At 40.7% G+C, this 14177-nt stretch overlaps 1 protein-coding gene across 1 annotated transcript in view; it reads right to left on the bottom strand.

Moving 5' to 3' along the window:
* Positions 1–419: 419 nt before the first annotated feature.
* Positions 420–14177, bottom strand: part of cygb2 (cytoglobin 2) — a 28903-nt gene continuing 15145 nt past the window's right edge. Inside the window, exons 3-4 of the mRNA XM_074665536.1 lie at positions 7526–7757; positions 420–4672 (exon numbers count right to left, since the gene is read on the bottom strand). Coding sequence (XP_074521637.1) covers positions 4508–4672; positions 7526–7757 — 397 coding nt within the window. The 3' untranslated portion in view covers positions 420–4507. The remainder of the gene's footprint in view (positions 4673–7525; positions 7758–14177) is intronic.

Here is a 14177-nt window from a genome sequence, read left to right as displayed (position 1 = left end):
CATAACTTTACATTTATATCATTGTAACATTATAAACCTAATCTCACATGACAAGGATTTGAAGTTTAAATTTTTTTTTTCATTAATATTGCATTTAAACTTTAACCTTGTAACAATGGAAGATTATAAAACTAATCTATAATCAAAGATGATCACATTACGACTTTATTTTTGCCACGTTAAGATGTTAATGTGAAAACATAACCTTGCTATTGTAAAAAACGTACTCTTATCTCTTTAGATTTGGACACAAATCTTTTTTAAATTTTTTTGGGGTAACGTTATGAACTTCATATCGCAACATTACAGCTTTAACTTGCCTCATAACATCCCTATTTTCATAAAATTAAAGAGTAAATATCATAAATGAAGTTATTCTCACAATATTACGGAGTTATTTTGTAACATTATGACGTCAATGTTGTAATTTTACAGCTTAATTCTCTTAACATTACAAATTTATTCTTATGACATAATTTCTTTTATGAAATAAATTTTGACTTTGGCCTCATAAATGACATTTATATTCTTGTAATATCAAATCTCCTATCTCACATCACTGAATTTTGTGAAAAATTTGACTTCAACCATTTGGCATCACAATTTTAACCTTGTAACAGTGGGACTTAATTTTTGGAAAATTATGAAATGTATCTTTAATATATCATTATCACATCTTTTATCATGTGGTGACTTTATTTTTGCCATGTTACTTTATTAATGCGATAATTTAACCTTACTGTTGTAACAGTCCTGTCTTGTTAAATTTGGACTTAATTTTTTTAAAAGTCTTTTTAAGTCCTTTTTTTCTGGTATCTTTGAAAATTTGAAATTGCAGCATCACAACTTTAATCTTGTCATATAAACACCTTATTTTTTGTTAACTTACTATTTCAACTTTGTAACACTTCAACTTCAGTCTTGTAACACAAGGACTCTAAGTTGTGCTATTGTTTTTTTTTTATTTTTTTTTAGTTTAAGATCATTAATAACATACATCCAAGGGAAGCTGAAATACATAAATACCTTCAGAAATGTATCTTAAATTATCCAAACTTTTTATTCTATCAGGGGTTTTGTGCTTCATTAAGTGTCCATCAAAGGAGCGAAGTATTACTGTGAATGGTCTTTCAGAGTGTTGCAGGAATGAGATCAGCTGTTGAGTTGTTATTGTTTTAGTTTTCAGTGACTCACTCTTTAAAGAGAGGAGGGGTAAAGTGGATAAATAACCAATGAGGAGCAGAGGAGCCTCATTACCTCCTCATTAATGCCGGTCAGATGGGAGATGCAGGACGTGACTGGAGCAGATGCAAACTGAAGATTGGATCAAATGTTGGGCCTAAACTGATTTACCGTGTGTGTGTTTGGGAGCTGAGACGAGAGGAGCTCAGGCAGTTTGGTTACTGAAGAGTTGGAGGGAAGGTGAGGCGAGGTAACAGAGTAAGTTTGACAGGAGTTGAAATTGTTCCTGCATATGAGTGACTGGAAAAACATCTTGTTGGAGAGTCAGAGATCTGAAGAAACCGTCCAACGGCACTTCTGAAGCTGACGTGTTTTTCTTGGCCTCTCTATTAACTTTCTTAAGCTCTTAATGGAGCTGTAAACGCAGCCCGTCTCTCTGATGGGGTCTCTGAGAGGCAAACCACCTGACAGCCCTGTAAATATTAGCATATGGGAGGTCTTGCATGCCTGTGCGAGGATGTGTACATGTGCGGCTGCTGATTGTGACCATCTGCTGGAATTTTCCATCTCACTTTCTGAGTTGTTTGTGTTACAAAAGTGTCAGGCAAATAAAGAATTTAAAGCATTTTTGCAAGTCGTAAGACTCCGGCAAAGATGAGAAAAGCCCTCTCCAACACGGCTGTGGATCAGCGTGTCAATGAGTTGTAAAAAAAAAAATGAAAAAAGGCGAAAGAGTACGCACACTTTCCCACTTTACACTGATACAAACAACACCTCAGTTAAGATAAACAAGACATTAAGAGCACACAATGTTTTAATAGAGAGGGAAGGGGCACAGGTCCCCTAAACATGAGGATATACTGTAGTAGGACACAAAGAGGATCTATTAACAGTCAGCAGCTCCATGGTCCTTTAACCGGAGGCTTCGACGGCTAACTGCGCCCCCCTCTCTGAGCTTATAAACATCTCTTGTCTAAATATTTCTCATTCCCTGTCTCCTTCAAACTATCATGAGGTGTATTAATGTGTTTGGCTCAGCCCTAAAGATGCTTCTCCCCTGACGGTTTCCACAGAAATGAACTTTGCAAAGTAATAATCCACAACATTAATGCTTCCCAGAATACCTCGTCGATACCTTCCTGTGACGTGACACTGTGGGCCTGTCAGGCTCTCTACATACTAAAGATGTTTTCATGGTTAGAAAAGAAGAAGGTTAACTTTCAGTTTATTCAGCCGAGCAGTAAAAGCTGCCAAAGTATTACCAAGCTGGTATATTAAAGAGGGGGTATTTTACTTCAGAAGTAACTTTCTATGTCTTTTTTTCTCCCTCTGGTATCTTAAAAAACTTTTATTCCAGCCTGTGTCTGAAACCCTTTATTTTGGCTGCTGTCTCTTTAAGGCTCCCTGCTCCACAAACCTCCTGCGCCCTGATTGGTCAGCCTTCTATTAGCCAGAGCCAGGGGCAGACCTTAATTCCTCTAACCTGTCATGACCCAGTTAAGAGATCCTGTGATGACTTCATCATTTTAGCAAGTATCTTCAACATGTAGATCTACATCCATGTTAAATATGGAAAAGCAGAATACCCCCTCTTTAAAAACTAGATCATAAGAGTCTACTCAAAGCCATTGCTACAGATGGTTAAGTTATGGATCGCAAATAGTGGGTTCTTAAAAAAGGAATTATTATTTTCACTGAGTAATTTTAATTTTTTACCATCAGTTTTGTTTTACAGTTCATTTGTTGGGGGATTGGACCAAACTGTGTCACAGTTTTGCAGATGAACACCGGATGTGCGCGCAACTTGGGTGCAGAAACACTGCGGAGTGTAATGGTTTGTCAACTGACATGGAGGAGTTAACCACCAAAAACCACATTTTTAGATTAAATAATATCACTTTTACGGATGGTAAAAGGCTCCCAGGTTTCAGAAATAGCAGTGAGGGGGCAGAAGAGATCAGTTGGACGGATGTTTCTAGCGGAGAAATCTGGCATGTACTCAATGCTCATGACTGCATTATCCGTGGACACTTACTTGACTGTGACAGACCAGGACGTAAACGTGTGTCAATAAATCAGAAACCCTCCCCGACCAAAAAAGGCACACAGACTGTTGAGTCTGAGACCCGGTTCATGATAAAAGAACCAGAAAACAACGTCCAGAGTTAATTATTTACCTGCAGACGTCGCTGGTGTTTCAGTGTAAAGTGTGTCCCTGTCAACTGGTGACTCTCAGCCGTTAATCACATAGACTTTGTAGAGAGTGGACAGTGTGGCTCCATCATTTACCACTGTATGGTTTTGAAGCCAAAATTCCCCCGTCACAGGCGCAGCCATTGTAGCAGAAGCCAGAGTCTGCGCAGTAGAGACTGTGAGGGATTCTGGGAGAATCTGAGTGGAGCTATTATAAAATAATAATAATATTTTTTTTCTTTTGAGAGTCTAATCTCTTCTTGACTCTACCTTCCGACATATTTTACAATCCCTGAAAAAAATACAGGAGAACGGCAGCTGTCAATCATTGTTATCATTAAACATTACGTAAAGCCTCGTTTTTAACCTTGTATAACTAATGAAAACAAAACTTTTCAGGAAGAAGAGGACTTGAATACAAGACAGCCAAATGGTATCTTCAAATCACCACAACAATTGGACGTGAGAAACATTTCTATCAGGTGTATCAATTTTTTAAAGTTTGACCACAGCCCATCTGAAATGACTGGGGAGCTAGATTTTTTAATCTATACTGCAGCCAGCCACCAGGGGGAGCAGTTTTTGTGGAGACCTCACTTCGAGCCGAGCAAGATGACGTTCATTGTCTTTACAGTCTATGGTTAATCACTGATACTGTCGACTGAGAGTCACCAGTTAGCACGGTCGCTATTAACTACAAAACACCGGTTGCTCTTTGACTGTCAAAACTTGATAGACGTTGCCTCGGTTGTATAGTACCGTTTCTAAAAACTGACCCACAGAACAACCGTTCATTTTTATGCTGCTAACAGGTTAACAGGCTAACAGGCTTTATGATGGCGTAGACTGATGATCCCTCTCTTGGCAGCTCTTTCTAACTCGGCTGAAGCCTCTGTGCACCACTTACACCAACTGGAACATCTTTGAGAAGAGTTAAGTGTTGTTTAGCTACATCGTTTGATGGGAGTGAACTCTGTAAAGTATGATACAGGAACACTTCAGCAAAGAAGGCCTAGCACCAAAAAAGAAAACACCAAAAACAAAGAACAGCTCTGCATGGATTACCACGTTACTCCCATCCACGTCTGTGAAACCATCCGAAACTTCTTCAACCCCTCTCCTCCCAAACTGTTCACACCGCAGAGCTGGACACCTGGAGCCAGCCCACATCTGTGTAGGCCCCCGTCACGTGCCAGTACACTGCTCCCATCAGCTTGGTCCACACCATCTGCACCTCAGCCGGGAAGTACTCTGGGAAATCTTCTGACAACACCTCCAGCATCACGCCACTCAGGATCTGGGAGGAAGCAGCGTGAAAAAAAAAAAAACGTAAGTTACAAGAAGAAGAAGGAGGGATGTGAAGAGATTGAGGGAATGGGAATAGGTCGCCGTCAGGTGAACAGAAAGGAAGAGACGTGCAGAGAAATAATAATCTGAAGGTGGAGTACGTGTAGAGCGGTGGTTATAAAAATCTGATCCACTGAGGAGCGAGGCGGGTGAGAATTGGAAAAGATGGCAGTGGGTGGACAGGTGGCGCAGGGCTGGAAAGGTAAAAAGAGGACAACACAGATGGTTTCATAAAAATTCAAGCAAGCAAAACTTTAAAGGCTTTAAACGACTTTAATAATCCTGAGGAGTTTGACGGATTCAGTTTTTAAAAGCTTTCTAGATGCAATCGGAAGCCGGCTGAGCGATGCTTAAACACCGGGTATGTTTTTCCCTCACAGCTGCATTCATAAACCACAGATGACTTTGAAAGGACTCGACGAGAGGAAGCATATGCTTCCCCTCTTCAGTCAGATGAAGTGGGATTCATACTGAAGTCTCACATTGAAAGTGATGCAACCATATGGGTCTGGAACATTTCTGATTACGCTCATTCTGATCCGTCCTCCTCTGCTCTAACAGGTAATCAGAGCCGTTAGTTCTCCAGAGACTTCTGAAATTACTGAAACATCTGGGTACTTTGATGGATGACTTCTTTAATAAGCTCCTTTCAGTACCTGTTACGCTGCTTATTTACTCAGATTGTCAGGTGCTGATTTTAATTCACTATCATCGCTTCCACCCTGAAATCACCAGACCAACATAATAACTATCCAACTTAAAGACTTGCATGTAGAAAGAGCTTTTTCAAAATACTTAAAGATATTCGATAAAATGTGCAACAAAAGAAAAGTATTTGTATTTTTTTAACTACTTGATTTTCTCAGTTCATTTTATCTTCAGTAGTTCTCACCTAAAATCACTTTTTCTGTATAATTCAGGGTTTGTTTTAATTGTATCTGAACATTGTAAATAAAGTAAACTCATTTATTTAAGTGCTTTTTGCTCACTGCTAACATTTGACAGCAACATGTCATCTGTGTATTCTTTAGCCTTGTTTCCACCAAGCAGTCCGGTTCGGTTCAGTACGGTTTGGCTCGGTTTGGTACAATTAAGCCTGATCCTGTTTGTGTTTCCACAGCAAACTGTGCCCTCTCGTGGTAGGCGGCGTGTAAACCAGATGCCGAAAGCCGCAGCTTTTAAATAATAGCGTTACGCCATAGCAGCGCGACACAGTTTACCCTGCTAATGAATCCAACAAAGAAGAAAAACACGACACAGAAAACAAGGAGCACAGATCAGGGGTGGCCAACCAGTCAGCCAAAAGCCACAAAAATGACTGTGGTACTACAGAAAGCCACGACACGCACATGGTCTTTCAAACACACTTCCTCTCACACATAATCAAAATGACATAAAATGAAAATCAATACATTTCCAATTTTCAAAGCGATATTTACTGTGTTTGTGTTTCAATTCGTACTAGAGAAGAGAAACTGAAACTTAAGTATCACTCCCAACTGATCCCAACGTTGGCATCCATATATATATATAATTTAGATCGATCGGCACACCATTACTCATAATTATCAAGATTTTTTTTGAACAGATCGAAGAGCCACACACCGAAAGGCAAAGAGCCACAGGTTGGCCACCCCTGCATAGATAGAAGACATGCAGCATTTCGTCCTCTCTGTGATTGTCATGGAGCTCTTTGATACAAACTGCAATCAAGATTTGTTTCAGAGAAGTCTGTGTGACACCAGGAGAAAAAAAGTCGCTGTCGGGTTAAGTGACGATTCTTTTGACCAATCAACAGTCTGCAGTGTTGTAGCTCCACCTTCTGAGATCAGATCAGTTCAGTCTGGCACTCCCATGGAAGGGTCCCAAAAAGTGAGACGGCTCATCTCGGTTATTTGGGGATCTGTCCCTGGATTAGTCATTGGAAACGCCGTAAAATACGTGCTGTACCAAAGCAAACTGAACTGAATTGTTTGGTGGAAACGGGGCTAAAGGCACCGTAAAGCACTCAAAATTTTTACAATACTCCTTTTATTAGAATCTATTTATCAGCATTTTATCAAATTCATCTGCAGTTACAGTTTCATTTTATTTTTATTGTGATAAACGGGCTCTATCCTGTTTACCATTTTAAAAAATAAAAAATGAACCAAGTGCTGAAATGATGTGTTTTACCTGTAGCCTCTGTACAGGAAGAACTAAGAGAAGGCGCCCCATGTACGAAGGCTAAGTCCTTATAGCACTGGTCATAGGTGCATGTCAAGTCTCCTCTATCTCACCACATTTTTTGTTTCTCTCAGGATGTCCTTTCAAAATAAAAGTAAAGCACTCTCAAAATAGATGAATCAGAGACTAACTAAAAATTGCTTATGTTTTAAGGTGAGTAACTTGTTCAGGTGACACATGTTCACTGGTTTTCTGACCAAGTTGCCAGTATCAGAAATCAAATGTCCATTAAGAGACACAACAACTCTGTGAATATTTTCCTGAAACATCCACAAAGACAAACCTGAATCACAGGGATGTGCATTTTTAGATTTTTTTCATATCGAATATCTACAGATACCGAGTCCCAATCTAATACCGTGGTCTACAGAGATACATTTGGACAAAGAGGTAAGAAAGTGAAGCTGAAAACTGTTTTTGTTCTATGTTTCAACAATAACCAACAGTAAAAACTAATAGTGTTGTGTTTATTAAATCCATTTGGCTCAGATAGTTTTGATGTTATGGTCATTTAATCTGTCTAACATGCTCTCCTGTATGAGGCGCCTGTAACGTATACTCTTATAGTCCGACTCACCTTGAAGTACATGGGTTCCACCTTGTGTTTGATAGCATGAGCTTTCCCCACCAGGGCTAGTACCGACGACACTTTCTCTGGGTCATGGAGGTTCTCCACCACAGTGTTGATGGCGTTCATCACCCTGCGGGCATGGTGCCGAAGCTGGCTACTCCGCTCCATCTCCTCGGGATCCTCCATGTCCTGGAACTGGCTGAAGTACTGTTTGGCTGATGGGAAGTTGACGAAGAACCTGGAGTGAAAAGGTATAAAAAATTAAATTTAGTTAAATTATTGTTTTATGAGGTAAGAAACTCCCAGGAATGTTGTGACTTAGACTTTCTGTGATGGATACAAGGACAACTGTTTTTCTGTTAACATGTTTTATTGCAACTGTACATTTCTTTTCAGATAGCACTTTGTGTTCATCTTTACCAGATAGAAAAATATGGTATCATCATCAATCCAGATGAAGATACTGATGCATTATAGGGACAGCAAAGGTCCCAGGATTGAGCCTTGTGGCATCCCGCTTGTGTCAAATAATCATGTTTCCTGTGTCATTCTTCCTCTCCCTCCTTCAAAAGCCATGAGCTCACAACAGAAAGACCCTCAGAGCATAATTGGTTTAAGGAAAACTCCAGCAGGCTACAAAACCTCATTCACTGGCATTAGCCGCTAATTAGTAAGCTATTGACAGAGCATCAGGCAATGGGAATGAGGCTTTGTGTCCAGCACCTCATAAAGATGCCTATCCTTGTCACCATTAACACATTCTCTCCTCCACATCTTTCTCTGCGACTACACGACTTCACTGATTTTCAAACAAGCAGAAGGGTTAAACTGTTATTCTCAATATTTTTATTGACAACAACATGAGCGTTTTAAATTGTGCAGACAGGTTGATAAGTATAAGTATAAAATATTTGCAACTACCCAGGTCATAAAGGTGACATTCATTTAACACAGCTTCCTGTTTTCTTGTTAATTAGTTCTGAAAGTGAGGTAGGGACCCACTTTGGGGTGGTAAAAGACTGCTGAGAGGGTCACGAAGTGCCTTCCATATTTCATCCACTGATGAAATATGGACCAAATATGAACAAATTGGGGGGATGGGGTTGGGGTCCAGACTAAAGGGGGCAGTCCATCATTTTCAGTGTTCCTTTTTATGAGGAAATTGACTTAAATCTTCTTACGATGGCTCTATCTGAAGGTCCCATATTGTGCAAAAATGACTTTATAAAGTCTTTTAGTGAAATTTGTGGGTCTTTGTCTTTCCTCCCAGTCCACAAAATGTGATATTTAATGACAAAACCTGTACTTAGTAGTGCTTGTGAATGTAAAATCCTGACCTAAAACGAGCTGTTTGGATTTAGGGGATTTGCCGACGTCAACGATTCTCTTTTTTGACCAATCAGGAGCAAGTCTGACCTGATTTGTCCACTGAAGCAGATACCCCCAAACCCCCTCCCCACCCACTCCCCTCCAGAGAATGCCAAAGTTGAAGAGCCATCACTGCTCTGTTTTTGGCTGTAAACAGCCACATAGTTCCATGCACAAGCTTCCCACCTCGGAAGAAGACAAGACTAAGTGGCTAGAGTTCATTTATGAAGGAAATGTGCCAGCTACACTTAGTAAAACTTTGCATGCGTGTGCTAGTCACTTCACGGCCGACTGCTTTTCCGACTTTGGACAGTACAACAGAGGGCTAGTGAATAGACTGGTCCTGAATCCAGGCGCATTACCAACCATCCACCAACAAACCTGGGACCCTGGAAATGTGAGTATTTTAAATGCTGTGTGCTGTGGAGCAGATGTAAGAGCTTTTCCTTAGTGTCCCCCCTGTCTCTGTGTTAGCTTCAGGATGCTAACTTTATCTGTGGTTAGCCTGTTGTTTTAGCCTGTAATGTTACGGTAAACGAGCTTTGCTGTTTTCTAAACATTGTGCACTCAGAGCTTGTGGCGCCGCTCTCAGTGATGCTGAAGAGCAGGGTGGTATCAGCGGTGGCTCATTTACATATGAAGGCCACGCCCACTAAATCAGAGCGTTCTGAACAGAGGGGCTATGAGAGCCTGGAAACAATGCTGCTGTGCTTGATTTATTGGCTTTTTGGACCAAAACATGTTACTACCATTTCATGAAGACATCAATGATCCATATTAAACTGCAGAAAAGGAGCAGGATATGGGACCTTTAAATGAGACACAGCCAATCATTGTGGACTGAGGGGAAATAAAAACACTATGGCTGATCCACCAATCAGAAAGCTTGCAGGCCTCACCCTCTGAAGGACCATTTTCAGGGTTAAATTTATAACCCCAGATCTGACCCTAGTTTCAAAAGTCAAAATGCACATAGATCCTGTGGTTGAAAATCACCTTGATACACAAAACTGGACAGTTTCAGTTTGACGCTTAAACCAGTCTGAGAATTGTTTTCATGGCTGTTAGTGTTGTTTTTGTTTCTCAAAGAATCTGGTTGACTAACCTGGAAATTAAAAGTGCAGCTGTGACATCTCAAGAGTGCTTATATCCAAAAAAACAACACTTTTTTTTAGCCCTCTTTAGAGTTTTGGTCTTGTCATTGAAACTTTTCCACAGGATTAAAATTAAATGCAAGACCAGTCCCTGGATGTCAGTATTCAAAAAAAGGATTTAATTAAAGTTTGCACACACTTTTAATTAAAGCCAACTGTGCAGGACTGAGAGAGCGCTGATGTGAGTGCGACCACTGATGGCCTCAGAGTTTGGAGCTGAAAAATAAGAGCTGCTATGATTGGATTTCAGTGAAGACAATGAAGGAAAGAAGATTCCCAGAAGTTCTCAAATCTTCTTAAATGACCAACGAAATGTTGGTTGATGAATTATTTCACTCTCAGAGAATTGAAGCACAGGCAAGGTGACATGGCTGGTACTCTTTCTTTGTTTGCAGGAGAGAAATGCTCAGAAAAGGAGATGAAGACTTACAAATGTGGGTTTTATTCTGGTTGTGTGTCATTTTGGCATTTGAAGAGAAAGAGATTCATCTCCTGATCGTGTTATTTTTCAGAGGAAAATCAACAGCTTTGAAATCAGTTTGATGTAACCCAATCCGATTCTACCAAAGCCCATCATAAAGCTGTTAAAAACGTATCATCCTGGGAACAAAGGATTAACCTCAGAAAGATGCAGAGAGTCGTATCCGTCTCAGTCGGTCTGTAAGATATGCAAATTATAGAAAACAAATCCTAAGTAGTTGAAACCAGAGGTGCCGTGAGGGCTAATCAACTTCTTGGTGATTTTTTCATTGCACACACACACTCACTCACACTCACACACACACAGTCACACACACAGGGCCAGTGGGTGACAGAGTCCTTCACAGAGCAGCAGCTCTGATTAGACCCGGAGTGTCTGGATTGATCAGACTCTTTGAGGGTAATGGGTTGCAGGTGTACTGAAGAGTAAAGATTTTCAAGCATGTCTAGAGCTGTCTCTCTAACTCCATAAAGAAACAGTGTTAGTCTCATTTAAAGGCCAGTGTGAGGACCAACCATCTACAAGATTTGATTGTGTTCTTCTGGGATAAAACCTCTGTTTCCCATGAGCACCATCACCCACTGTTGTGAGAATGTGACCCCTTCCAAGGCGTGCATTTGTTTTGGAGGACAGATCTTCTTTTAAACTCTATTTTCTTGTTCAAGACAACTTTTCCCAGGATGCAAAGCAACAAGGTGTTTGTGGTTATAAAACGTGACAACAAGTTAACTTTCTACACTCAGTTTGTAGTTTAGTGTGAATCCTGGTTATGTCCTTCCAGTGCTCATCTACCAACTCCAACCTCACCAAGCAGAGCTAACGTAACCTCACTCTGCATTTTATTGATAGACTCTCAAGTTTGAACAGACCACTGCAGAATAACTGCTGACTGTGGGTTGAAATGGACATTATCACAAACAGTTTAGCTCCTGTTTTAGCTCAGGCTCTATCACTCTCTGTTCAGTCCTTGGGTAGTCAGACTTTAATCATTATCTTCACTAGCAATTCACTGACAACAACGCATGCTGATTTTTATCTATAAAGCAATTCTGGGAAAACTTTCATCTTACCTCTGTTCCTTTCTATATAGCAGCTTGGCTGGGTACCAGCTACGATCCTCTAACTTACTGCTCTTCTCTGTACCCAGAATTTTTACAGACCTGGGGAAAACTGCTTTTTCTTCAATGCTATCTCTTAATGACTTTAAGAGCACCATTAAGAATGTGGTGACAGAGGCCTGTGGTTGTTTTTCTTGAAAGCCAAATGTGTATTTGATTATTTGTTTTAAATGTCCCATATTATCGAAAATCACTTTATTAGGTCTTTTAAGTGAAATTTGTGGGTCTTTGGCTTTCCTCCCAGTGATATTTAATGACAAAACCTGTACTTAGTGGTGCTTGTGTATGTAAAATCCTGACCTATAACGAGCTGTTTGGATTATGGGGGTTTGCCGACATCAGCAATTCCCTTTATTTTGACCAATCAGGAGCAAGTCTGACCTGATTGGTCCCTCCCCGCTGCTGGAGAGAAATCTCTCCAGCAGCGGGGAGGGGAATGCCAAAGTTGAAGAGCCATCACTGCTCTGTTTTTGGCTGTAAACGGTCACATAGCTCCATGCACAAGCTTCCCATCTCAGTAGAAGACAAGACAAAGTGGCTAGAGTTCATTTATCAAGGAAATGTTCCAGCTACACTCAGTAAAACTGTGCATGTGTGTGCTAGTCACCTCACGGCCGACTGCTTTTCCAACTTTGGACAGTACAACAGAGGGCTAGTGAATAGACTGGTCCTGAATCCAGGCGCATTACCAACCATCCTCCAACAAACCTGGGACCCTGGAAATGTGAGTATTTTAAATGCTGTGTGCTGTGGAGCAGATGTAAGAGCTTTCCTCAGTGCCCCCCCTGTCTCTGTGTTAGCTTCAGGATGCTAACTTTAGCTGCAGTTAGCCTGTTGTTTTAGCCTGTAGTGTTATGGTAAACGAGCTTCGCTGTTTTCTCAACTTAGTGCACTCAGAGCTTGACTCTGTACGGCTGCTATTTTGGCCAGGTCTCTCTTGTAAAAGAGATTTTTTTTTATCCTAATGGGACTTCCTCAATTTGCTGTTCTCTAGCGGTTTTATTACTCCTCCCCCAAAGGAGGTTATGTTTTTGGGAGAGTTTATTTGTCTGTCTGTTTGTTTGTGAACAAAATAACTCAAATCATAACAACTGGATCTGGATGAAATTTATCATTGTGAGATAGGCCTGTTTTCACCATATGTAACTCCATGGTTAATGGTCGGTTTGCTCTGCAAAACAATACAAGACAAGGTCACCATAATTTCTAACAGATGTTAAAGTAGGATCCAGATCCTGGCAATATTCTGGATACTAAGATCTGGAATATGAAATATGCACTGGGTCATCATAATTTTCAACACTGTCAGGAAACAAATTATCGTACAAATCTGCAACTAACACCAAATTGTAGCAGACAGTCTGCTGAAAGGGAGTATAACATTAAAGTAGGACTAAAGTGTTGGTGACAATCACAATATGCTATTTTCTTTTACAACTTCATCTTAAAACTTGTGGTTCATGAAGTGAAAGAGGAAATGACATCTCTTCTGGATGTGTCATGATACAGATTCTCCACTGTGACTTATTTAATCTACAAATAGTAAATTCCATTTTTAAACCACCCTGCTAGCTGTAGGAGAGGGAATAAACAAAGGAAATGTAAATTGTCTTGTGGGATCGTACTTAAGAAGATTTGTTTTGACTCAGGGGTTTGACGGTTTTCATCCCAGCAGACTGTGAGCTCAGGGAGAGAAGGGGGCGACATCGAAGCAATAACAAAGTTTCCCCGAGCTGAGCCCGAGGAGGGATGTGAGATATTTGACAGATTTTGCGTCGTATTCCCACTGACAACAATGCAGAGTGGAATTGTAAACATGCAGCGTTAGACATTTGCAGACACTGAGTAAAGAAGCAGATGGATTTTGCACACACACACTTTTTGCTCTGACCCACTTTTGCTCTTGTCGGTGCTCCAGCTGACTATAATTGCTCTACACTTGTTTCTCAGTGTGGGTTTAGCCCCCGGCAGCCCTGCTACACCACAACCATATCCCCCAGATCCTGTGTCATGCTAGGTCTGCAAAGACTCAGTTCGCCCGTTGCACCCCGAGCTTGTCCTAGCAACCAGCTGTCACGACACACACACACGCTCTCACACATGCACACACTCCTTTCCTCGGTGAGCAGCTCTCGTTCTGCTAAGACAAACATGAAACTTAACTGCAGAGCCTAAAGAAACAAAGTGCTGCTCTGATGTTTCATTGAAGAATAAAACGGTTTTTTCTTTTGTGGTGACACACCAAACTTTGATCCCTGCAGCCAAGTCGTGCTCTCCAGAAGTCAAACTGCTTTTGGTATTTTAGCATCTAAACATCTTCATCATCCTTAAGATTCGAGGTGTGTCTTCTTAAAATAAACCAGTTTGAAGGATTGCACTGTCTGGTTCCTGGCTACCTCAGCAGGCCCACTGACGACAGATTAATATCATCTAAAATGAGTCACTAAACCTTTGTGACCCAGTGTTTATATTCCAGACAGCTTCCCCAGGGCTTGTACATTATTCAGCCCAGTATCTCTGGTAATTATGTGCATATT

This window comes from Halichoeres trimaculatus, unplaced genomic scaffold, assembly GCF_033239565.1.
Source record: "Halichoeres trimaculatus isolate MK-OKI-2021-1 unplaced genomic scaffold, fHalTri1.1 fHalTri1_scaffold_2, whole genome shotgun sequence".
NCBI lineage: Eukaryota > Metazoa > Chordata > Actinopteri > Labriformes > Labridae > Halichoeres > Halichoeres trimaculatus.
This window is presented reverse-complemented; position numbering and strand designations above follow the sequence as displayed.